The 25368-nt window shown below is 43.3% G+C and overlaps 2 protein-coding genes across 4 annotated transcripts in view; one reads left to right on the forward strand and one right to left on the reverse strand.

The window, feature by feature from the left end:
* The window catches only part of LOC136856756 (uncharacterized), a 38676-nt gene extending 30556 nt beyond the window's left edge, over positions 1-8120 (reverse strand). The window contains exons 1-2 of one of the 3 annotated variants that reach the window (XM_067134850.2): positions 7942-8067; positions 5677-5811 (exon numbers count right to left, since the gene is read on the reverse strand). Coding sequence is in view for 1 of the 3 variants with exons in the window: in XM_067134848.2 (XP_066990949.2) it covers positions 7942-8025 (84 nt within the window). In the remaining 2 variants the exon portion in view is untranslated. Of the gene's footprint in view, positions 1-5676; positions 5834-7941 lie in introns of all 3 variants that reach the window. The other 2 variants (XM_067134849.2, XM_067134848.2) reach the window with 2 other exon arrangements.
* A 1302-nt stretch (positions 8121-9422) lies between these two features.
* cno (adherens junction formation factor afadin) overlaps positions 9423-25368 on the forward strand; it is a 1322290-nt gene continuing 1306344 nt past the window's right edge. Inside the window, exon 1 of the mRNA XM_067134851.2 lies at positions 9423-9689. The gene's annotated coding sequence lies outside the window, so the exon portion shown is untranslated. The remainder of the gene's footprint in view (positions 9690-25368) is intronic.

Below are 25368 nucleotides of genomic sequence, written 5' to 3' on the forward strand. Positions count from 1 at the left end.
AATATCGAAAATTCATAAAATGATGAACAATAACATTACATTGACCATTGTTTGTTGTGATGTGCTTTTGTCTCTTCTGCTGCCACTTATCTCCTATTTGTAGGATTACTGCTGTCCCAAGTAAAGCAGTCTGCCTGAATAATGGCAGGAAGTAGCTGGGGAGTTACATAACTTTCTTCTTTAGCATGCCATTCCTCTGGTTCATAAATTGTCCGTTACTACTGGTACGTACCACACTGGTTCATCAGAGTTTTCCAGCTATTCGATCCTTACTCTGAGGTGCTGACTGGAATGAGCAGTGTGCACACTTATCAGAATATGGCCGAAGAGTGTTCACGGCTCTCTGCGGCCTAGTCTGCTTTACGTCACACCGACACAGATAGTCTTATGACGATGATGATGGGCTAGGAAGGGGCTAAGAATGGGAAGGAAGCAGCCGTGGCCTTAATTAAGGTACAGTCCCAGCATTTACCTGGTGTGAAAATGGGAAACCATGGAAAACCATCTTCAGGGCTGCTGACTGTGGGGTTTGAACCCACCATCTGCACGCCCCTAACCGTACGGCCAACTCGCTCGGTGTGTGTACTTGTTATTGTTTTAGTGTACGGTAACTAAGTTACTTAAGGCCAATATGCAACAGTGGAGAGAAACTGTATCAAATCACAAATAATTTATTAATGTCCAAATACACTGCTGTGCAAGACTTAAGGACAAAAGTAATGCTACCATACCAGTATCTGCCAAAAAAAAACCACACACACACACATGTAGGCCTACATCAGTTACCACACATTTGAGACTTTAGTTCTTGCCCTCTGCAAGTTTTATTTTAGAGATAATCATTATTATATTCCAGTACATACATCTAAATTGCTTCAACTAAATAGAAATGAAAATATATTAAGTGAATTACTTCACACAATTTATACTGTATGTCACACTGACTGGTTACTGACGTTCCCCAGATATAGGCTAGGCCCTACACCCATTAGGACTCCCCCTTTAGCCATTTCTTCACTATGTCATTCATTTCTAACTCATGCCATATTTCAAAAAGTAATTGTCCAATGTATGAAAAGCTAGTGTCTGAATTTGTCAGCATTCAAAAATGATTATATAACTTTAAAAAACAAAGTTTTTTTTTTGCTAGTGGCTTCACGTCGCACCGACACAGATAGGTCTTATGGCGACAATGGGATAGGAATGGCCTAGGAGTTGGAAGGAAGCGGCCTTAATTAAGGTACAGCCCCAGCATTTGCCTGGTGTGAAAATGGGAAACCATGGAAAACCATCTTCAGGGCTGCCAACAGTGGGATTCGAACCCAATATCTCCCGGATGCAAGCTCACAGCCGCGCGCCCCTAACCACAAAGCCAACTCGCCCGGTAAGAAGGAAAAAAGTTGGTATTGATGTCTCCATTATTAGATCCTTCCAAAAAGCATAGCATAATGTTCAACAAGCTTCTTAATACCACTTAGGAATATTATTATTGAACAGAATAGCGCACAAATGTGCAAAGTTTATTCCTTGCTGAAGCCTATCAGTGACTTTACTCTTTTTGCACAATTGCTGAAATGATATCGTTCACACTGTTTACCGCAAAGGACACACATACAGCCTATGGAGGGCTCATGGAAACTTTTCTGCGTGCATCATTTATGATGAAAGCCGTGAACTGCCAGTCTGTTTGTTGGGCTCCTTATCTCGTCGTTCGTTCTGGTCAAACTCATGTTGATTATGGCTTCAGTGGAGTAGAAACTTAGGACTATTTCTTCTCTTTTCCTTCTTCTCAATTGTAGGAATTCTGCTTCCTGTTTGTTAGAAGGTAGCTGCAGTCTAAGTTCTTCTATAAGAAAAGGCTCCTGTGTCAGTACATATGCCATTATAGATGGTGCCATTTTTGAAATGCCTAACGTTCGTTTGAGATATCTGGTTCTATGCAATTTAAATCATTTAACGTGAGATAATCCCAGATTAGTTCCAAACCATAAGTGATTACTGGAACAACCCCTGCTTGGAAGAGGAATACTGTCGTGGTTAAAGACAGTTTTGTAGGGTCATATATGTCATAAATACTCCTAATGGCTGCCGATGCCCTTTCCCTTGTATGGATCTTAAATGATGTTTACATTGGTTGAAGTGTGATGCCGGCGTATTTAAAGGAGCTCACTATCTTCGACCTCTCTCTTTTTTGTATGTTATGCCGACACCCGCTGGTAATAATCCTCCCTTTCTGAAAACCATTTGCACTGTTTTGTCCAGTTTAATTTCAAGTTTCTTGTCTTCAGCATATTTTCCAAGGTTGTCCACAGTTGCTTTAAGATCATCTTTGCTGTTAGAACCTATTACAAAGTCATCACCATATAGGTACAATTTGGTTCAGTTATGAATTATTTTTGTACTGTCTGCTATGGCGATATTGAGCAGAAGTGGACTAATAAGATCACCCTGTAATACTCCACTGCACTGTTTAACAGGATCTGAAGTTGTTTTGCCATCATGAATTCTTACTTTGTTTTGTGCCAAAAGGTTGTTTATTATTACCTTCAATGGATTATCATAACCGATCATGTATGGACCTGTTCAAGGAGTCGAAAGCTCTCGTGAAACAAATATGGCAAAGAACTTTCCTTTGGGTAGTGAACCTGCTGTTTGTCTCATCACTAGGGCCTGGATTTTTAAAAAATGCATATGCATGATGCAAATGCATATTTTGAACGTCAGTGCATATTTTGAGCGTTAGTGCATGTACAGATATTACAGACATATTTTTCTCTTATGTGTGATCGATTATCTAATATTTCTGAACGAAATGAAAATCTAATGAACTCTGAATGTTGTACATCCCTTGGCAACATAAGAAGCCTTCCCTGATCAAGGAAAAAGCTTTCAGTGTCGCAATAAAAGCAGGTAGATGGATAATGACTCTTTTCACAATAGCTATTTCCTTCTTTCTGACATTCCTTTTTCCTTCACCTTAGAGTAGCCTCCCGAGGTTTGCTTAAACAAGTGTGTTCATTTGTTAACTTGCTCTTCGTCTACTGCATTGTTTCACCAGATTAAACTGAAAAAATGCCTAAAGATTTTGCCGAGGAATGTTCCAAGCAGTCAGTCCCAGTGTTCAAGTATTACCCACTTGAATCCGTCGATGCAGAACGATCATTTTCAGTGTATAAATTCATTCTGGTCAACAACAGAAAGTTATCGACTCCTGAAAATTTTGAAAAACTGTTGAAACCTACTGACATGCACCAATTTGCAAGGAATTAAACATGTTTATCAGTTTAACACCGCGTTAAAATTAAGTAATTTGTCTTGTATTTTGTTTTATTTTTAGTGCATATTTTCATGCATATTTACAACATTTTTAGTGCATATATGAGCACGCATATTTTCGGAGTTTTTAATGCATATGAATCCAGACCCTACTTACCACTTATGAATATGGAACGAGAATATTGATATCTTCAATACATTAAAGGTTATCTAAGCGTAAAATTTTTCATGAATAATTCTGTACAGTCTCTAAAATAACAATATTTTACCAAAGTTCATTAAAAAATATAAGCAAACGTTTTTCATAATGCTATTTTTTAAGTGTATTTTAATTTGTGCTAGCGATATATTGTTAATTTAGGCCTATATATTTTGTACATAACACATCACTACCAAGTGGTTACACACTTTTCTCTCCAGCTAAAGATGAGCACAGAAAGGCGAAATCATGTACTAGATTAATACAACTATTTAAAATGAATAATATAATTACTTCACAATAAACACATTTTTTAAATTGTTCATTATTGTTGTTGAATCCAAAAAGAAGTCATGGGAAGATTTTGGTAATAACCTGGAAAGGCTAGGTCAAGCAGCAGGGAAACCTTTCTGGACAGTAATAAAGAATCTTAGGAAGGGAGGGAAAAAGGAAATGAACAGTGTTTTGAGTAATTCAGGTGAACTCATAATAGATCCCAGGGAATCACTGGAGAGGTGGAGGGAATATTTTGAACATCTTCTCAATGTAAAAGGAAATCATCATGGTGGTGTTGCAAACAGCCAAGCTCATGGGGAGGAGGAAAATGATGTTGGTGAAATTATGCTTGAGGAAGTGGAAAGGATAGTAAATAAACTCCATTGTCATAAAGCAGCAGGAATAGATGAAATTAGACCTGAAATGGTGAAGTACAGTGGGAAGGCAGGGATGAAATGGCTTCATAGAGTAGTAAAATTAGCGTGGAGTGTTGGTAAGGTACCTTCAGATTGGACAAAAGCAGTAATTGCACCTATCTACAAGCAAGGAAACAGGAAGGATTGCAACAACTATCGAGGTATCTCACTGATTAGTATACCAGGCAAAGTATTCACTGGCATCTTGGAAGGGAGGGTGCGATCAGTCGTTGAGAGGAAGTTGGATGAAAACCAGTGCGGATTCAGACCACAGAGAGGCTGTCAGGATCAGATTTTCAGTATGCGCCAGGTAACTGAAAAATGCTACGAGAGGAATAGGCAGTTGTGTTTATGTTTCGTAGATCTAGAGAAAGCATATGACAGGGTACCGAGGGAAAAGATGTTTGCCATACTGCGGGACTATGGAATTAAAGGTAGATTATTAAAATCAATCAAAGGCATTTATGTTGACAATTGGGCTTCAGTGAGAATTGATAGTAGAATGAGTTCTTGGTTCAGGGTACTTACAGGAGTTAGACAAGGCTGTAATCTTTCACCTTTGCTATTCGTAGTTTCCATTGATCATCTGCTGAAAGGTATAAAATGGCAGGGAGGAATTCAGTTAGGTGGAAATGTAGTAAGCAGTTTGGCCTATGCTGACGACTTGGTCTTAATGGCAGACTGTGCCAAAAGCCTGCAGTGTTATATCTTGGAACTTGAAAATAGGTGCAATGAGTATGGTATGAAAATTAGCCTCTCGAAGACTAAATTGATGTCAGTAGGTAAGAAATTCAACAGAACTGAATGTCAGATTGGTGATACAAAGCTAGAACAGGTCGATAATTTCAAGTATTTAGGTTGTGTGTTCTGCCGGGATGGTAATATAGTAAGTGAGATTGAATCAAGCTGTAGTAAAGCTAATGCAGTGAGCTCGCAGTTGCGATCAGCAGTATTCTGTAAGAAGGAAGTCAGCTCCCAGACGAAACTATCATTACATCGGTCTGTTTTCAGACCAACTTTGCTTTACGGGAGCGAAAGCTGTGTGGACTCGGGATATCTTATTCATAAGTTAGAAGTAACAGACATGAAAGTAACAAGAATGATTGTTGGTACAAACAGGTGGGAACAATGGCAGGAGGGTACTTGGAATGAGGAGATAAAGGCTAATTTAGGAATGAACTCAATGGATGAAGCTGTACGCATAAACCAGCTTCGGTGGTGGGGTCATGTTAGGCGAATGGAGGAGGATAGGTTACCTAGGAGAATAAAGGACTCTGTTATGGAGGGTAAGAGAAGTACAGGGAGACCAAGACCAAGTATGTATGTATGTATGTATGTATGTATGTTCATTAATGTTAAATATCAATATGGAACTCAAAATGAAATGTATGAATTGTAATACTTCAATGGCACAAAATGTCATTCTTTCCTACAGAGAAAATACACAAAGGCTTCTCCGTGATGCAAGACAGAAGTAAAATTTTCAAGCTCTTGAGTACATTTTCCTACCTTCCAAAATATCACCGGGGGCGTGACAACGGAGTACCACACGGCTTCTCACCAAGGTACAGCGGTTCGAAACTTGGCCAATGCATGCAGGAACTTGAAAGTGTCATATTCCTGTGGTTCGGATTCCACGTAAAACTGCAGGTTGAACAGGTCCATACTTTTTTCAAAAATACCAAGAAGGAAAAAGTAACGATATGAACTACTACAGACTGCCTTAATTTGCACTACAATTCAGTAAATACTTTTTATAAAGAAGGCAAGTATTTCAGCATTTCTCATGGTGGTCTTTCAAAACCAGGCCTTGGGTGAAATTATGACGACGTTGTTGTTTAAAGGAGCCTAGCATTTCATTACTGCTACATACATTACCCGTGTCGTCATACTTGATGTTTGGTATATCCGAATATAAATACAGTGGCTCAAAAAAGTATTGGTCTGCCCATAGCCGTGGTATGAACGGAACAGTATGGTACAGTATGGTGCATATAATGGTATTATACATATGCAGATATGTAAGACAGTCAAGTACATCAGAAGGTTGAATACAGAGCCAAGAAGATTCACGCCGTTTGCAAACGGACCAGTAATACAACGGCATGCGTCATTACACGCCAAACAAATATTGGTCTAGTACACAATATCACTGTGACATCGTACTGTCTGCCGCATCTGGTTCATTGTGTCTGTGCTGACACGTCGGAAGGTAATATTCAGCACTGTTTCCGTGTTCACATAGCAATGGGAAGGACAATGATAGAAACAACCGTGGAAGAAAGGAGAACTGTAGTGCGACTATTATTTCGGGACGGTAAACCTTTCAAGGGCACAAGTGAAATTATTGGAAGAACTGTCATAACTGTTAAAAATATTGTGTACAGGTACAAACGAACAAAGACAATAGAAAATGGACAAAGAAGTGGCCGTCCCTCAAAGTTATCAGTACCAGACAAATGGTAAATTGTGTGTAAAGTGGCCCAAAATCCTCAGCTAAGTGCGCCGAAGAGCAGCTGCGTGACAACAAGATGTAGGAGTGCAAGTGTCATCTGAAACCATCCGAAATGTGCTACGTGAAAGAGGATATACGGGCAAAACAGTCCTTAGAAAGCCGCACATCAGTAAAGCTAATAGGAAGAAGAGACTTGCGTATGCTAAAAAGCACAGAAATTACAACTATGAGGATTGGAAGACAGTCGTTTTTACTGATGAGAGTAAATTTACCCTCTTCAGGTCAGACAGACGAGTGACTGTGTGGAGGAAGACAAATTCTGAACTTGAAGAGAAGAACCTGGCAGCTACTGTGAAACATGGAGGCGGTTCCGTGATGGTGTGGGGTTGTATGAGTGCGAATAGTGTAGGTGAATTAGCCTTTATTGAAGGGACTATGGATCAAAAAGCATACATTAACATCCTCAAGACACATCTTCCATCAAGTGTACAAAAAATGGGACTCTCAGCAAAGTATACGTTTATGCAAGATAACGACCCCAAACACACATCCCTGAATACGAAGCTATGGCTGATCTATATTACACCGCATTGAATGGAAACTCCACCACAATCTCCCAACATCAACCCCATCGAGAATTTGTGGCACTATTTGGAGCAAAACGTGAGAAAGCATGCAATATCACACAAAGCTGGCCTGAAAGAAGCCTTCACCAAATGGAATAACATACCAAAGGAAACTACGGAAACCTTGTACGATCGATGCCAAATAGGTTAACTGAGATTATAAAGAGGAAAGGAGGACCTACCAAGTAACTTACTGAAACATTCAAGAAGGATCAAGAAATTGTGTTATGTTAATTCAGACCAATACTTTTTTGGTGGCAAGTGAATATGATTGTTTTAAGTTATGGCTTTTTAGTTACAAGGACATGGGAGAATTGTTTTTCTTACAATGTACATGTTACACAAGATGATAAATAATCAGGGATTCTAGTATATGTCAATTTTTATCATTATTCCCTTAGACTTCTCGTCCTCATATGTAGCATACCTCGGCAGACCAATACTTTTTTGAGCCACTGTAGATATAAATTTCCACATCCTCATTTCCTGCAATGTCATCACAACCACAAACTTATTTTTCGCATCTCATCAGTGAGATGATTGACCAGACAAGCAAGACAACGAAAGCACTAACTCTGTGTAAAGGACAAAGTCCGGTAAAATGCATTCATTGTAAAATTACAGCTGGCATGTCAGTTCTAAATGTTACTCTATAACATACTTAATCCACAGCAATTCATCACTGATACGTACATTAGCGATTGTCTCGTCATACTTGATATTTGGTATATCCGAATATAAATCAATATCAATTTCCACATCCTCATTTCCTGCCATTATCAGGAAATAAGTTGGGGAAATAAATTGGAACAATGCAGTGTCATCACAACCACAAACTTATTTTCCGTATAACCTCAAACTGCCCTACATTGAAAACAACTGTCCGCCATTTGTTTTGCCTGCTGTCCAAATCCAGCGACACCTCAGCTTATCCAACTGTGTTTCAACAAACAACTTTCCTAATTATATTTCTACTGTAATAAAACATCAAAAAACCCTGTAAACAGTAAACAAAGAAATAATATATAGGAAAAAATATTAATTCTTCAACGAGAATAGCAATATTTTCTGCTGGTCATAAGCGCCCCAATTATATTTTAAAATAAATTCTATTGGTAGTGCTGTATATTTCATGAGACTTTCAAATTCGCCTAACAGATGACACCACCTGTTAATCTTTTTGACATACCTTCACTTTCTGCGAGTTAAATTATGATCATTTCCTATGTTGGGGTCGTATCTCATAGACGTAAGGTTGATGGATGTGGGGTTTTGTCATCTAGTTCTATTTCTCTACATTTTGTCACTAAATCTTGTTCATCTCTTTACTCATCAACTTGTAGTTTCAGCAGAGATTATGTATGTTGGAATAACAGTGCAGGGATGTTTGGGGATAGTTTAAATTGTGGACTTGTGTAGGGCCTATCCGCTTTCTATGAGAAGGGGAAAAGTAACATATTTTTGTGAATCCCTTCGCATTGTTTCCTCACAAGTTTTTTAGTGTGCCTTTTTAAAGAAAATTGTTTGACTGTTCCGCTCGTTTCGTCACTATCACTATTTTATGAATGTTGATCCGAACATTCACTAGTACAACACTGCCTATTTTATTCCAATTTAATTCATATCATATTTAACGTCCGCTCTGTTAAAATTCCTAATGGACTGTCAGGATTTAGAATCGCAGGGATTTTACGCCCTGCAAACCAACGATACGGAGTTGACGCATTTAAACACCCTGAACTGCCACCGACCTCAGCTGGGACCCAATACACTATCTTGGGAACAGATCAACTGCCCGGTATCGCCACTGATATTGGCAATATGTTTCTACTAAACAGTTCTAGGCTTCAGTACCGTAAGAAGTCTTCGTATATTTATCAAACATGTACCGGTAGTTCAAATCATGCATTTTCGATTAGAAGGAAAAATGTAGTTCACGTATTGTTTCGCTAATATGCCATTTGTTTTTAACTTCCGTCGTATTATTTTCTGGGCCACTTTGATTAGGCGAACGTCGCGGTCCCTACAAACATTATTGCAAGTGGAGATTCTTTCCGCGCAACATCCTATTCTTTGCTTCGGCGTGTGTCCGACGCATGCGCAGTAGAGTCGCTTGAACAAGGTTTTGTGAGGCAGTGGTTGTTTAGAGTAGTGCGGTGCGCGGTCGTTCCACACCCAGCGATCGAGAGGAATTTTGAAAACACTTGAACGAAGAATTTACGTCATCAGTCATGGATCTGTCATTGGATATTGGAGGATGTACGACAACAATAGTGCTTCATAGATTGTTATTTATTAGTGTTTAAAGTCAGTGTTAGTGATGAAGTTTAACACAAAGTGACGCGAAAAGTTTCTTCCAAGTGCTGCGCAGTCATTATATACCTGGAGGCGATTTTTTTTTTCTTGTGCTACCTGTGTGACGGAGAGAGCAGCGGGCAAAGGTATGTACAGGTAGAAATATCTTTCATCCTGGAGTTGTGATTTAGACATGTAGCCTCCGGATTTAAGTCTTGGTTCCAGACTTGGAAAACAGTGGGCAATAATTTGCCAGATCTTGAGGAAAATGGATAAAACATCGCACTTGAATTCCGTAACACTTTCTAAAGCGAAAGAGCTATAACAATCTAAGAAAACTTTTTTAAGACTTCTGCGCTGAGTAAAATGGCTGCCAAGAAAGCACTATAACGACAGGTACAACCATGTGATTTTTACCTGTGGAATGTTGTATCTCTTTCTATGATTTCTGTCTGTATATTTTAAATTTTGATTTTGCGTACTGGCAGTTGGCGGTCACTATGAGCGTAGTTGAAAGCGACATGTTACGTTAAGGAAACTTACCGTACGAATGTAATGTTTCTGTTAAACATGTGTTAACCTTGAAAATCCTTGCTATTGTAAACAAGACCCGTTAATACGCGGTTACCTTTTGTATGGTGTTCGGTAAAAGCGTTGAATTTCCTTTGTCAGGGATTTTATTTTGTCACCTGGAACGAGACGAAACCATTGTTTTTGTTCCGTTGCCATGGTAATGCTGTATAATCTACCATTTTGCTTTGTTATTCTTTACCGAAGTGAGAGCCCGTCTGGTGGCCATGATCGTTAAGGCGTCAAGTCTATATTGTCTGACACCGTGGTTAGCCGGTTCGAATCCCGTTGGTCGAAAACATTTTACCATTAGAATGTTGGCAGAGTAAGAGATCACTAGATTGCGTCCCAAAAGACTGGATTCACTTCCAATCCTCTTCGCAATGTTCATATAGAGTGAGGGCATGCGAAGCTGTTGAGTGATTCGCCCGTCGGATGGAGACGTTAAGCTTTTACCAGACCCCTTGGTGCTATTCGACAGGAGTAGGCTATGTGCCGGCGCCGTGTTTCACCCTTTCCCTTCCTACTATCATTTATCACGTAATTCTTGTAATCTCATTTTATCTGATGAGGTTGACATCAGGAAGGGCATCCAGTCGTAAAAACCCGCTAGAAAGATTCATTTCCCTTGATACCTGACACCGCATGTGTGTTTTCGGGATTTTTTACGACCGGGTGGCCTCCTTCCTTGACTTCAGTCTTATCAGAGAAGTTGGTGAAATGTCACCATAGGAAGGGAGAGGATGAAACCCGGTGCCGGCACATAGCCTACTCTTGTAGAATAGGATTAATGGGTCTGTCCAAGGCTCAACAACGTCCCCAGGTGTATTTTTTTTTTTTTAACTTGCTATACCTCGCACAGTCTTATGGCGACGATGGGATAGGAAAGGGCTAGAAGTGGGAAGCCCCGGCATTTGCCTGTTGTGAAAATGGGAAACCACGGAAAACCATCTTCAGGGCTGCCGACTGTGGGGTTCGAACCCACTATCTCCCGAATGCAAGCTCACAGCTGCCCACCCCCAACCGCACGGCCAACTTGCTCGGTGTATTTAGTTTATTATAATATAATGGTGTAGGATCTTAAGGAAACTTGTAATTGTTACATTTCACTCATTGTTGCATTCAGATTTTTTTCCTACTTCATTCGTAGGTTTGACGATTTATACTTTGTGAGATGATGTTATTCTACGTTACTTAATTTACTCATTTCAGTAAACAGACCTAGTGTTAAGATATTTTGACGCGTGGAGCGAGATCATACTGTGTCAACGTATCATGTCAAGTATGACTTTCGAGAAGTAAGATAAATAATTTTTTTTAAAGGAGGATCTACTTTTTCCGAAGGTTCAGGTCAGTAATGACCGGCGGGGATATCCCTTTATAGAAAGCGAACATTTTGCTTTACGCTCATCAAGCTGCTCTTTTCAGTCTCATATTGAGAACATAATTTCCATTTCAGCTTCTTACTTTATTTAGAACCCGTATCAGGTTAAGATAACCTGTCGGAACGTTCAATAGCGCCCTTGTGCTTCAGCCTAGAGCGAAAATCAAAAACACTCAATTTTACACTGGATCTTCTCAACTCCTCCCTTACGCGACGTCGTTCATAAGCAGACAGACCTATTGAATTCCGGCTCTTAATCATATAACATTGTTAGCATGACTCGGGAGTCTATGTTTTGTGGGGTTTTTGGGGGGGTGGGGGGCGCTTTGTCTCTGCCTAACTTATATAGGAAACGATACAGCTATAAGGGAGGTGGAAGAATTAATTGTGATGATAATATCGATATCCTGGGCCGTGATAGAGGGGTACAAGTAGTGTTTATGGGTTCCCAACTCATCCAAGGACTTGAATCGTGGCTGACGGCTGGAACAGCGTTCTCTCATCCTGTGAGGAGTGTATAGGCTGCAGACTCAGTCGTGAATGGTAATGCGACTGAGGGTATCGTAACTCTCCAGAATCCGCATGCCGTATTACCAACAAGGATTCGTAATTGAACATACTTTGCATACCACTGGTTGCTAAGACTACTTTTAGGTCACGTGGTCAGCGTTAACATACACAGGCGAATTTGTTGGCGTTCATGACCGGGGCCAAATCCGCATGATGTACGGTATTCGTCTTTTGTCTTTATGTACCTATTCTTACATGACCGAGTGAGTTAGCTGGGCGGTTCGAACCGTCTAGCTGTTGACTTGTATTCAGGATATGGTGGGTTCGATCTCCACTGCCAGCTGACCTGAAGATGGTGTTCTGTGGTGTCCCATTTCGGGTGTCCCATATCGGCCACAGGCCACAGACGATTCCCTCCACCGCATTACCCAATTCCATTCACTATCATTCTTTTCATCTCCATTAGCTCCTCAGCTGAGGTTGGCTTCAGGAAGGGCCTCCGGTCGTAAAAGCATGACATATACATTTATCTCACCTCATGCCCGAACCCTTGTCATGAAATAGTCCTGAGGGGTAAACAAACAGAATACAACACCGGCAAGAAAGTGTGTAGATTGTGAAACGGACTAGGTGAGACAAACTGCTGAAGAATCTTGTTTTGCAAAGAATTTTACATCCTTTTCTCAGAGGAGACATTGCTGTTAATTTGAGTCTTACCGAGCGAGTTGGCCGTGCGGTTAGGGTTGCGCAGCTGTGAGCTTGCATTCGGGAGATAGTGGGTTCGAACCCCACAGTCGGCAGCCCTGAAGATGGTTTTCCGTGGTTTCCCATTTTCACACCAGGCAAATTCTGGGGTTTACGTTAATTAAGGCCACGGCCGCTTCCTTCCCACGACTAGGCTTTCCTGTCCCATCGTCGCCGTAAGACCTATCTGTATCGGTGCAACGTAAAACAAATAGCAAAATTTGAGTCTTTTGTTTCTTGATATCACTCCAAAGGACTATCATGCAAATAGTATTTTGAATTGCAAAAATGTTGATAAAATCGTAGTTTAATTCTGTCTTGTTTATACCGGTACAGTTATGATGTAGGGTATTCATGTCTGGAATATGAAATACCCACTTGTTCTCCTTACCTACCTGACCGAGCGAGTTGGCTCCGCGGTTCCAGTCGTGTACTTGTTGGCTTGTATTCAGGAAATGGTGGGTTTGATCCCCACTGTCGGCAGCCCTGAATATGGTTTTCCGTTGTTTCTCATTTCCACCTCAGGCAAATTCTGGGCCTGTACATTAAGGCCACAGTCGCTTCCTACCCAGCCCTAGCCCTGTTCTATCCCAACGTCGTCATAAGACCTGTCAGTCGGTGCAGTGTACAATCCAGTAGCATAGTTGTCTTATATGCACGTTAAGAAAGACATGATACAGTACTGCTAATTTGATCAGGATTTCAATAAACTTTTGAGAAACAGCATAATTCATTGGTGTTTGTTATCACATTGAAAATGAGACAATTTGCTGAGGAAATAGGTAGAGTAATCCGTAAACTCCTAAACATTAACTACAGTAAAATGAATGGTAAATTTAAAAAAAATGAGATACACCTTTTAGGCTAAGGGCGACAATATAATACCTTAATAATAGTCGGGATTACACTGTCCGTTGTGCAGTTCACCTTTTTTTTCAGTAGTGTAACGGAACGGTTAGCTGCCGCCTCGGTGGCCGGGGTTCGATTTTCAGAACTACTGCAGATAGAGCTGGTATTTGTTTGAAATGGTACATGCAGCTCTTCACCGTTGGGGATGTGTCTGAACGGAGCCCAGGATGAGGACATGTATTTTTTGTCGTCTCACGATTTAGGTAAATTTCTTACTGGGGTTATTGGGCATTTTTCGATTTGAAGCGTTGGGTATCTCATAAAGTATTCCGACTCCTGAATAATTTGCTATGGTTTGCCACGAACGGTTATAAAAATATACGATCAAGTCTCTTAAGTTTGCTAAATGTCTCTTTCTTTTATACGCTAACATTTGTGATTATTTAGAAGGAAAGCGTTGACATCCCCCCTGGAAGTTAAGATTCCCACTATCGTATGTGGAGTATGGGAAGGCGTGTTTCCAGGGCTGCTTTTTGGTGGTAGAAACAGGGACGATGTCATGTAACTTGTACTTCATGCAAGAAATCATTCTCATTTATTATTAATATTATTACAACTCCCCCCATGTGGAGGCTTGCCACAAGGACAAAGTATGTCGACTACACGGTATTTTGTCTTCTAAGTTACTGTTGACTTCTACTATTGCTCCGCTCGGAGGATAAAGAGACAACCTCTTTTAGAGCTCTCGATAACTGAATTTGATATCTACCAAGGCCTTTCAAGATTCCCTGGTAATCGTATACGGAGGTCCTTATTATAGGCTGTGGAAGTGCTAAGTTATAAATAAATTGCGAAACTGAACGTCTATATCACGGGTATCACACTTTGCCGCCGTTTTTTCTTCTTTTTTTTCTTTCTTTTCGGAAGGTCCCCGAAATTGCTCCCTCCGCGTGGCAATCGACTCAATCTGCATTGCCTCCGACGCTATGAATTTCTAAGAAGAAAAGAGATAGCAGGGAAGAGTGGGGAAGGTACTACAGGAGTACCTGCCTGTGAATGTGACAATAAGTTATTTCAATTCTTCCCCCAAAATAGGGAAAGCGGGGCTTCAACTAAACGAGGTAGCTAGGCCATAGAAAGAGATTTAATACACGTGAAGAAATAAGAAGGGGGAGGGCATGTATTGTACATGCCAGGAAAGGGAAAGAGAGTCTAAACACAAGGTATACGAATACCATAACGAATATACTTGCATAATAATGTTAGCTGAGAATATCAGCGAAACGAAGAAAGAATTACGTGAATGACGAATTAGTAGGAACTATACTAATAAACCGAGGTCGAGATATACCTGCCTGTTTGCACGTCAGACGCGTTACCAGGCAAGGTTTGTGTTGGTAAGGTAAGTGTTAAGGCGTGGTATTAAGGGTCAGGACAAAACCACATAGACGGAAAAAGAAAGAGCCTACATGTAAAACCTGACGTATTTTGATTGCACATTCCAAGGATGTGGTTTCCGGATAGGTCCAGGTGTTTGTGTTAGTTGAGAAAAAGGTATCATGCTCCAGCCATGAACCATAATTCCGCCATTCCAGCTATCAGGGGATCAGTCCGTCTGGGCACTGCCGTGACTAGCGCGGGCCTTGCCGGTTCGGAGCCATGCGTCAAGTACCATTAGGGCCCACCGCACAGTGCCATCTCCTTGGGGTCCCTCGTACCCAGTCTCCGATCCCGGAGAATGAGGCCAAGCCCACCGGATCGGGGACCTCCTGGATGGGGGTGGGTCATGGCGCCGAGCCTCCTTCCTTTCTGCCCGCGCCATGGCCCGAAACACAGGGCAAATGCGATGAGAGGCCGGGTGGTCCCCCGCGTAGTTGGCGTACACCGGCGCCTCTTTAAGTGCTGCGCAGGCCATGTTGTGGTGACCACCCCCACAATGGTTGCACCTCACTAAGAGCCCACATCTCTTCTGCCGGTGGCCCCGCCTCAGGCAGCGGAAACACTGCAAGAGCTGCCGAGGGAGGCGTCCTCCTCTACTGCCGTCCGTCGTGTGGAGCGCCTTCCTGAATTGCGCCCTGGTGGTAGGCCTTGGTCTGCGTCCACCTCGCAGAGGTGGTCCTTGGAGTAGCGGTCTGCGTCCACTTCGCAGTGCCGAGCCGCTCGGCCTGGGTCGCACAGTCGCGGCGCCAGGGGGCGGCATGCTCTACCTCCGTGGTGGCGTCGCTGGTCTCCGGCGAGGACTAAGTCTGTACTAACCGCCTCATTCCTCGTCCATCGGTCCTTCTTGGCCGTCTGGGTGGCAGCTGAGCTGGTCTCCGTCTGGGGCCTCCTCCTGAGGGCGCCGGTGTTCGTCCCTGGCACTCCGTCTCTCCCTGGTAGTCAGGCCACCTGAAACAGACTGGAGAGCTCGTTCTCCATGTCGCGCATCCGCTCCTGGTCGTGATGCCTGATGATGAGGCCTCCTGGTAGAAAGCTCTCCACGGATATGGTCGTCGGGATCTTCTTGCCTCCGTGGTGAGGGTGCCGCATTCTGTCCAGGACTAGGCCCCGTTCAGAAGGTACAGGGTGCCCCGGCCTGTAGTAGACGAGCGGCGCCTCGTACTCCGGCTCCGTGTTGCCCTCGGAGAAGAAGAAGAAGCCGGAAGGGGGAGGTCACACCCGTCCCTGTACGGCTCCATCTCCACCTCGATCAAGAGCGCCTCCTGCTCCGGCACTGGTAGCGGTGTCTCCAGTTCCGTGCCGTCTTCCGTCGCTGGTGTGGGTCGCATGAAGAGGTCTCGGAGTAAGCGCCCGCACTCCAACGCAGCTTCTTGGGGCGTCATCGTCTCCATCTGGCTTTCCTGGCCGTTGTCCGTCGTAGTCATCCTGAAATAAATCTCTTGAAAGAGAAAACGAGCCCTGAGAAGTGCTGCAGCTCAGACAAAACGCTCTTTCGAAAGTGTACCAACAAGTACAGCTGCCTGACTAGTACTTGGAAAGTACATATCGCCTGGCAAGGAGAGATGAGTCAGCGGGAAGCACGTATGTCCGCTCGCTGTTACTGCCAAACTCGTCCTCTTAACCCGCCGTAAGCGCAGCGCCCATGCTAGAAATAACTTACCTGTGCTTGGGGGCGCAAGTCTCTTCCCCTCAGTCGGCGTGTACTTCCCCACGTTGCTGACTCACGGCCGTGCACCCCTATGGATGACAGGCTCCAGTTACCTGTTTTGGTTTACATGCAATGCTTGAAAAATACAGCTAAATATGCTGTGACAGATTTTTTTTTTTTTTTTTTTTTTTACAAGTTGTGTTACGTCGCACCGTCACAGATAGGTCTTATGGCGACGATGGGAGAGGAAAGGGATAGGAGCGGGAAGGAAGCGGCCGTGGCGTTAATTAAGGTATAACCCCAGCATTCGCCTGGTGTAAAAAGGCGAAACCACGGAAAACAATCTTCAGGGCTGCCCACTATCTCCCGAATACTGGATAGTGGCCGCACTTAAACGACTGCAACTATCGAGCTCGATTGACATATAATTGACTCAGTAATGTATTAGTGAGTGTTTGTACTTGTGTACTTTTGTATCAAGAATGTTACTTGGGAGATGCTGCTTTTATCGAGCCTATTTTCCTTTGTGTAAGTTTTTAAATACACTAGTGTCCAAAAGTTAAGCATAATCACTAAACGAGGCCATGCGACCTGGTATGAATGTCAGACGGATTGCTGAACAAATGGAAGCTGAATCACACACCATATGTCACACAACTTGTTCACAAAAACAGTGTCAGAAAGGTTCTGATAGCTAAGGTACACCTTTGACAACAACTAACAAAACTTGGCAATGTCTTCCACAATAAAATATGCTGTTAATAGGGTGTATAGTTACCCCTAACGGCCACACATGCTTCGCAGCGACGTGGCATTCTCTCTGTCAGATGGTCCAAGAGCTCTTGTTTGAGTCGATCCCATTCCTCCGAAAAGGCAATGCGAAGGTCTTGGAGGGTCCTTGTTGGAGGCTGACGGGATGCAATTCGCCTCCCCAATGCATCCCAGGCATGTTCTATAGGATTCAGAACCGCAGACCTCGCTGGCCAGTCCATGCAATGAACGTCTTCCCCAGCGAGAAATTCATCCACCAGAGCAGCGCGGTGCAATCGGGCATTATCGTCCATTAAGAGGTAGTCTGGACCAACCGCACCTCTGAATAGTCGAACATGTGGTCTCAGTACCCCATCCCTGTATCTCAGAGCGTTAAGTGTTCCTCGGTCCACCCATGAAGATGTGCAGATCCGTACGGCCATTTAACATGATGCCGACCCACACCATATCGCCACCACCATTATTCATTTTCCCAGTACACGGTGATTACCAAGGCATGTTGTTTTACGCATTTTATGCAAACGCCGTGTTGAACAATTTAATTATGTATGTCTTTACATGAAAGAACATACATGTATTGCACAGAATATCGCAGTTATGAAGGTGCAATGTGCACCCCTCCAGGCTTGCGCTATTTTGAAGCGTCCTGGGATAGCGCTCGTAGCAGCTATTTCTCATTCACGCAGAGTTTTCAGTCAGCTCGTGCCCTTGACATGCCTGCTGTGGTGGATCGTACTGCACCTTCTCCAGCAGCCATTCGAGCTTCAGTTGGCATCAGAGTGACACGGCGAACTATAAGAAATCGATTACTTGAGGGACAGCTCCGACCCAGACGTCCTGTGGCGTCCATGCCATTAACTGCGAATCGCTGCCATCTACGACTTCAGTGGTGTTAAGCTAGAGCTGATTGCAGGGTGGAGTGGAGACCTGTCTTGTTCTAAGATGAGAGACGTTTCTGCCTTGGTGTCGGTGATGGCCGTAGGTTGGTAAGGAGTAGGCTTCTGCCGTGGCGTCAGTGATGGCCGTAAGTTGGTAAGGAGGAGGCCAGGCGAGCGCTTGGAAACAATCTGTACGCGGCATCGACACACTAGTCCTTCCCCATGAGTTATGATCCGAGGAGCATTCTCCTTCTACAGCAGGAACACTCTCGTTGTTATCCCAAGAACCTTGGCGACGGATCTGTACGTCAAACTGGTGATTGAACCGGTCATGCTGTCGTTCATTCGCACTAATTCAAGAGAGAGTTTTCCAACAGGATATCGCTCGTTTTCATACCGCTGCTGTTACCCGACGTGCTCTACAGAGTGTCGACAAGTTGCATTGGCCAGCGAAATCACCCGACCTTTCCCCCTTTGAGCCTCCATAGGACATTATGGGACGACAAACACAGCGCCATTCAATACAAACGTTAACAGTTGCTGATTTGAATAACCCAGTGCAACAGGCGTGGAACTCAACCCCATAAAATGACATTTGTAACCTTTACTACACAATGCATGCACGCTTGCATGCTTGCATTTAAAATCGTGGCGACTACAGTGGTTATTAATGTACAACCATGCCAGATGTCTTCTGGCGCATACATAAACCAGTGACCTGGACACTTAAATCAAATAAATGTTACCTAGACAGTTGCTTCACCTAAATTGCATTCCTCTAAACTAATGTCTTCTTGGCGTTGGGATTTCATTTTCCGCCAGTGTAGGTGCTCTTTTATGGGTTGGATCTGAATGCTCGCCGGCCTTTGCATTTCATTTGGTTTGTTGCCCCAGTTAGCTTTGTATCTGTATTGCACTGAAAATAATAATAATGTAATTTGTCTTACGTCCGTCCTAAATGTTCGATCTTCACAGACGCCGAGGTGTCGGAATTTTGTCCCGCGGGAGTTCTTTAACGTGCCGTAAGGCAACGAAACGGAGTTGTTACCTTGAAAGCACCCTTTAAAGGCATATTACAGTCTTATTCACTGTTGTGAAGGTATTTTCACAGAAACAAGGATGATCGGGGTAAAGAACCGAATAAATCATAATTACATTATTACTCTGTAACGAACCATCCGAGACCACGGCCCCTTATACCAATGTACTCGGCAGGAATCACTGAACAACCTTCGAAAGTCTGTCGGTGGAGTTCGGGTTCACCCTGTATAACAAAAGTTATCGAGAATACAGTTTCCGGTCATTTATGTCGGATACAGTTTTACCGTACCGAACCGACTATGATTACAGATATTTTCTTGAATTTAGACTTTAGTTGCTTAGTGAATATCAACGCCAAGCATTGCTAAATACTTTTTACTACGGTTTTCGAAGAGGCCGAGGTGCTGGAATTTAGTCCCACAAGAGTCTTTTACGTGCAAGTAAATCTACCGATACGAAACTGACGTATTTGAGCACCTTCAAATACCACCGGATTGGGCCAGGATCGAACCTGCCAAGTTGGGGTCAGAAGGCCAGCACCTCAACCGTCTGAGCAGCTCATCCCGGCAGGAGCGATCGCTTGAAGAATAAGACAAAATTGGAGTCTTGAAAGGAGGAAGAACGACCCCCTTTACGTTGGATCATATAATATCACAAAGTCGGAAGAAAACTAAATGTGAAGACCTGCTCTATCAAAAGTCCATAAAATTGCTCAACTTTACATTGACTATTGTTTCTTGAGATGTGTTCTATCTCTTCTGCTGCCACTCATCTCCGACAGATGGGATTACTGCTGCGTCCGCGAGTAGTATGCCTGGGTATTGGCTGGAAGTAGCTGGGTAGTTAGATAACTTTCCGTTTTTTAGCATGCCATTCTTCTGGTTCCTACATGTTCTGGTAACTACTGGTACGTGACTCACGGGTTCATCATTGTAGGTATTCCGGCTATTCGATCCCTGCTCTGAGGCGCTGATAGGAATTTAGTGTGTGCACACTTCACGGAAAGCGGCAGAGCAGTGTTCCCCGCTGTTTGTGGCCGGGTCACTCGTCACTCCAGCTATGGAGCTTGGGACAGTTATAATGCCAGCGTAGGATTGTTCATGATAAGTGAAAAACTTGGCCGTTTTTCGTTTGATCAGTCATTTGTTATGATAGTATCGTTTTTATGCGACCTTCTAGTTGGTTAATACTGTATTCTTACAAGAATACTGACGTCATTATAATGATACATGCCGAGTTTTTAATATTTCTCTATATCTGTTACAGTCTTACGGGAAAATGGTTGGTTGTATTTTAATGGAACTTACTGTTTCAGTTTAGGGGATGCTTCAGAAGTGGCCTAATGCATACGGTTGGGTTTACGTAAAAACAGCTCTTGCGATATTTTGTTCTATAGGCCCTACCTTTTTCCAATACGGTGAAAAATAAGGGGAAATGCCAGTGGCAGTCATGTGAAAGTTGAAGTCCTAGAGCCGATAACTATATTATAGAGCATCCAGAGTTAAGAAAAGTCTACAGGCCTTACGGGCTTATTGCGTTCCGCTGTTGCCATATTCCCTCACTCACTACGGCTCGGACACCCCTTGTGAAATTTAGTGACGACGTAAATTTGTACATCTCCTTGTGCAGCTTTTGCAACAGGATGTGTAGATATGATGATGATGGCGATGATACACTCATGTTCATAAAAACCAGAACACCTTGAAGGACTAGAGATAGGAAGTTCATATTCACAGGACGTGTGCATTTGTATGTTCTGAAGTAATTATTAGCATTTGAACTATGGCGGTCTTCAGGTCGATATATCGGCGCACCACCGCCGACTGGTAAAATGTGCCTGCGGCCCTCATTTTCGCTATAAACCGAAGGTAATGGATCAGTGTGACTTGAGCAGACGTACAGGATGCCTCGCAAACGAGAACCGTACCGTCATATGAGTGAGTTTGAAACAGGGCGCATTATTGGCTTGAGAGAACGTGATGCACCCATCCAGGAAATTGCTGCTCGTGTGGGAAGAAGTGTGTCGGCAGTGCAACGGGTGTGTACAGAATGGTTTACAGAAGGCCGTAGAACACGACGAGATGGGTCTGGTCGCACCACTCAGACCACCCCCTGAGAAGATCGACACCTCATCCGAATGGCATTGCAGGACGTATCTGCGTCCTCGGCTCTGGCGCAACAATGGACCAGTGTAACACGTACACCATCAGGAGTGATAGTCCATCGTCATTTATTATGGATTGGGTTACTGGCGCGTCGTCCACTTCTCTGCCTACTTTTGACTAATGTGTTTTCGGACGAATCCAGGTTCTATTTGTTTGAAAATGATGGCCGCATTTTACTTCGGCGCAGACAGGGGCAGAGGCATCGCATTGACCGCATTCGCACAAAGCACACACCGCCAACTGAAGGCTTTATGGTGTGGGGTGGTATCGGGTACAACCACAAATCACAGTTGTGCGTGTCCAGGGCACTGTGGCTGCTTTGACCTACGTGAATGACACCCTGCGACCCGCAGTCATACCCTTTCTGCACGACACCCCAGACGCCATATTTCTACAGGACAGTGCGCGACCACGTGTTGCTGCACGAAGGCGTGCCCTCTTATTATCACAGGATATCAGACTGTTGCCCTCGCCCGCCCGATCACCGGACTTGTCGCCAATCGAAAATGTGTGGGATATGGTGAAACGACGGGTGCGGTGCTGTGATTCAGTGCCAACCACCAAAGATGAACTGTGGAACCAGGTGAATGCACCATTGATGGCTATACCCCAGGACGCCATTTGCGCCTTATACGCATCGATGTCATCACGCATGGAACTAGTTATCAGTGCCCACGGAGGACCCAGTGCCTACTAGGCAATAGGACACATGCTGAACCTAGGTGACTGAAATGCTAATCGTTTCTGCAGAACACTCTAATGAATATGTCCTGTGAATATGAACTTCCTATCTCTAGTCTGTTACGGTGTTCTGTTTTTTATGAACATGAGTGTATGAATAGCCGATTTTCTTCAGTCATAAATGGAATTACAATTATGAAATTTCATTTAGCCAGAACATTTCTCAGGTTATCACTCACTGGCATTATTATTTGAAATAGAGTAAGAGTTTGAATATGTAGAGATGCAAACTAAATAATAACATGTGTGTCCAGAAACTGAAATTAACGTGTCTTGTCTTGTTTCTCATATTTGAGAGTTTCATGATCGTTGTTGGTTTTTAAGGGACTGGCGTGCTGAGTTATTAGCCTCCGAAACATTTCACTATTGAGGCAAATACTATGTGCTTACAACATAGGAAGCTCCGTTAACAGATTTGTGACAGCGAGACATCTCAATCTCCGTGATGTATCCTACGGTGACGTGCCAGATGCGACCGTGCCGCATGCGACCCGTGCCACTAGCGACCGCATAATCTGTAATCGTGCCGGATGCGACCGGCGTTGACAAGCAAATTGTCATTTGATAAGTTGTGTCATCACCCAAGGTAAGGTAAGCTAAAGGAAGTGCAATGTCATTTCAGTAAGTCCTATAAGCAGCTACTGCCCCTACTTTACATAACACTTCTGGGGGACACTCGTTTTACAATACGAAACATGGTGATGCGTTTACGTCTTTCCCCACCGGGCGAGTTGGCCATGCGGTTAGAGGCGCGCTGCCCTGAGCTTGCATCCGGAGATAGTGGGTTCGAATCCCACTGTCGGCAGCTTTGAAGATGGTTTTCCGTGGTTTCCCATTTTCACGCCAGGCAAATGCTGGGGCTGTTCTTTAATTAAGACCAGGGCCGCTTTCTTCCCTTTCCTATCCCATCGTTGCCTTACGACCTGTCTGTGTCGCTGCGACGTAATGCCACTAGCAGAAAAAAAGATCCTAATTCTCTGAAATTATTTACGACTTAGGCCTACTGGTGCAGGTCTTTCTACCTGACACCCGTGGGCGGCCTGCGCGTCTGGATATGGGATTATGATAATGAAGTAGGGAGAGGAGAAAACCCGGTTTCGGCACGTAGCCTGCTCCTCTCCAATAATACCAAGGGGTCTGCTCAATGCTTTACGTCGCCATCCGACGGCCGAATCACCATCAACAGCATCATATCCCCTCACTCCATTTGAACACTGCGAAAAGATTTGGATTTGAATCCAGGCTTTTGGCATGCAATCTAGTGATTAGAAACTGTCTATCACCAATTTTCCTACCCTTCCGGCCAACATTCTGATGGTGATTTTTTTTTTTTTTTTCATCCAGGTAAGTGTCTCAGACGGTTGAGATGCTGGTCTTCCGACTCCAACTTGGCAGGTTCGATCCTGGCTCAGTCCGGAGGTATTTGAACGTGCTCAAATGCGTGAGCTTAGTGTCGATGGATTTACTGGCACGTAAATTATGTCCTGGAGGACTAAATTCCGTCACCACGGCGTCTCCTTAAGCCATAAAAGTAGTTACTGGGACGTAAAGCCAGCAATATTATTATTATTATTATTATTATTATTATTATTATTATTATTATTATTATTATTATTATTATTATTATTATTATTATTATTATTATTATTATTATTATTATTATTATTATTATTATTATTATTATTATTATTATTATTATTATTATTATTATTATTATAGAAAAGACCAAGTTAGCTACTTAGAAGCAATCTGCCACTTGGCTGATTGATGGGTCGAATGCGGCACGATGCTTATCTACTCGGTCGCTATTGGCACGATAATGGCCTGGTCGCATCCGGCACGGTCGCATCTGGCACGTAACCGTATCCTACACCTCAGTTCCGATAATTTTATTCTTAACTAACAACATACGCAAGGGCTTCATGTTCATCACAAAATACGATACATTAATATTCTTCAGCGACATACAATGCAAAATGCCACATGTCCTCTTCCTATTGTAACGCGGAAACACGCAGACAGATACCGTAAAATTTGAATATCATTTAAGAACAAATCCATCTACTGTACTTACATTATCAGCTACTTAGAGATATCAAGGCACAGGTGGAATGTTCATTATCTTCCATTTACACACTGCTGTAGGAACGGCACATGTTGCTTAATACATGTTCATATTTGAATACAAAGCATGCACGACAAAGCGTAAGCTGGGCACTAGTTTTGCCATTAAATCGAAACATACTAACAAATTTTACCGGGCGAGTTGGCCGTGCGGTTAAGGGCGCGCAGCTGTTGAGCTTGTATCCGGGAGATAGTGGGTTCGAATCCCACTGTCGGCAGCCCTGAAGATGTTTTTTCGTGGTTTCCCATTTTTACACCAGGCAAATGCTAGGGTTGTACCTTAATTAAGGCCACGGCCGCTTCCTTCCAACCCCTAGGCCTTTCCTATCCCATCGTCGCCATAAGACCTATCTGTGTCTGTGCGACGTAAAACAAATAGCAAAAAAAAGGGGGGGGGGGATAGTGAGAAGCAGTCCGAGACGGGGTCTCGAGATTTCTCGAGACCATATGTCTTTTCGCGAGAGTTTAATCCTGATGTAAACGGTATGTCCACGCTTCCGCCGAAGAAAGAGTTGTGATTCGCTGAGCGTGAAGTACCGATCTCCACCACCCCGTCAACGTCTCGTGTTCGGACCTACAGGGCTGCGCATCGCATACAACAGCACGAAGACTGATTAAACGACTAAACCTGGATTCTGTTCACTTATTGCCTATGGTCACTTCTGAACGGTTTTCCTCTTTTTTGCTTCATTACACGCGATGGTCCTACCTCTTGCTCCATTTCTCTCACTATGAATACTGACACTGACTGCTGCTACAAGATGCAACACCTATCTCCACACTGTACAGCTTGGGACTTTCCCTCACTACGAAAAGACTTCCTATATTACACCACGCCTTGTGCTTTCATTTCTCATTATTTAATCACTATTTTGTCCAACTCGCTGGCTGAATAGTTACCGTACTGGCCTTCGGTTCAGAGGGTCCCGGGGTCGATTCCCGGCCGGGTCGGGGATTTTA

The sequence above is a fragment of the Anabrus simplex genome, chromosome 1 (assembly GCF_040414725.1).
Source record: "Anabrus simplex isolate iqAnaSimp1 chromosome 1, ASM4041472v1, whole genome shotgun sequence".
Classification (NCBI taxonomy): Eukaryota; Metazoa; Arthropoda; class Insecta; order Orthoptera; family Tettigoniidae; genus Anabrus; species Anabrus simplex.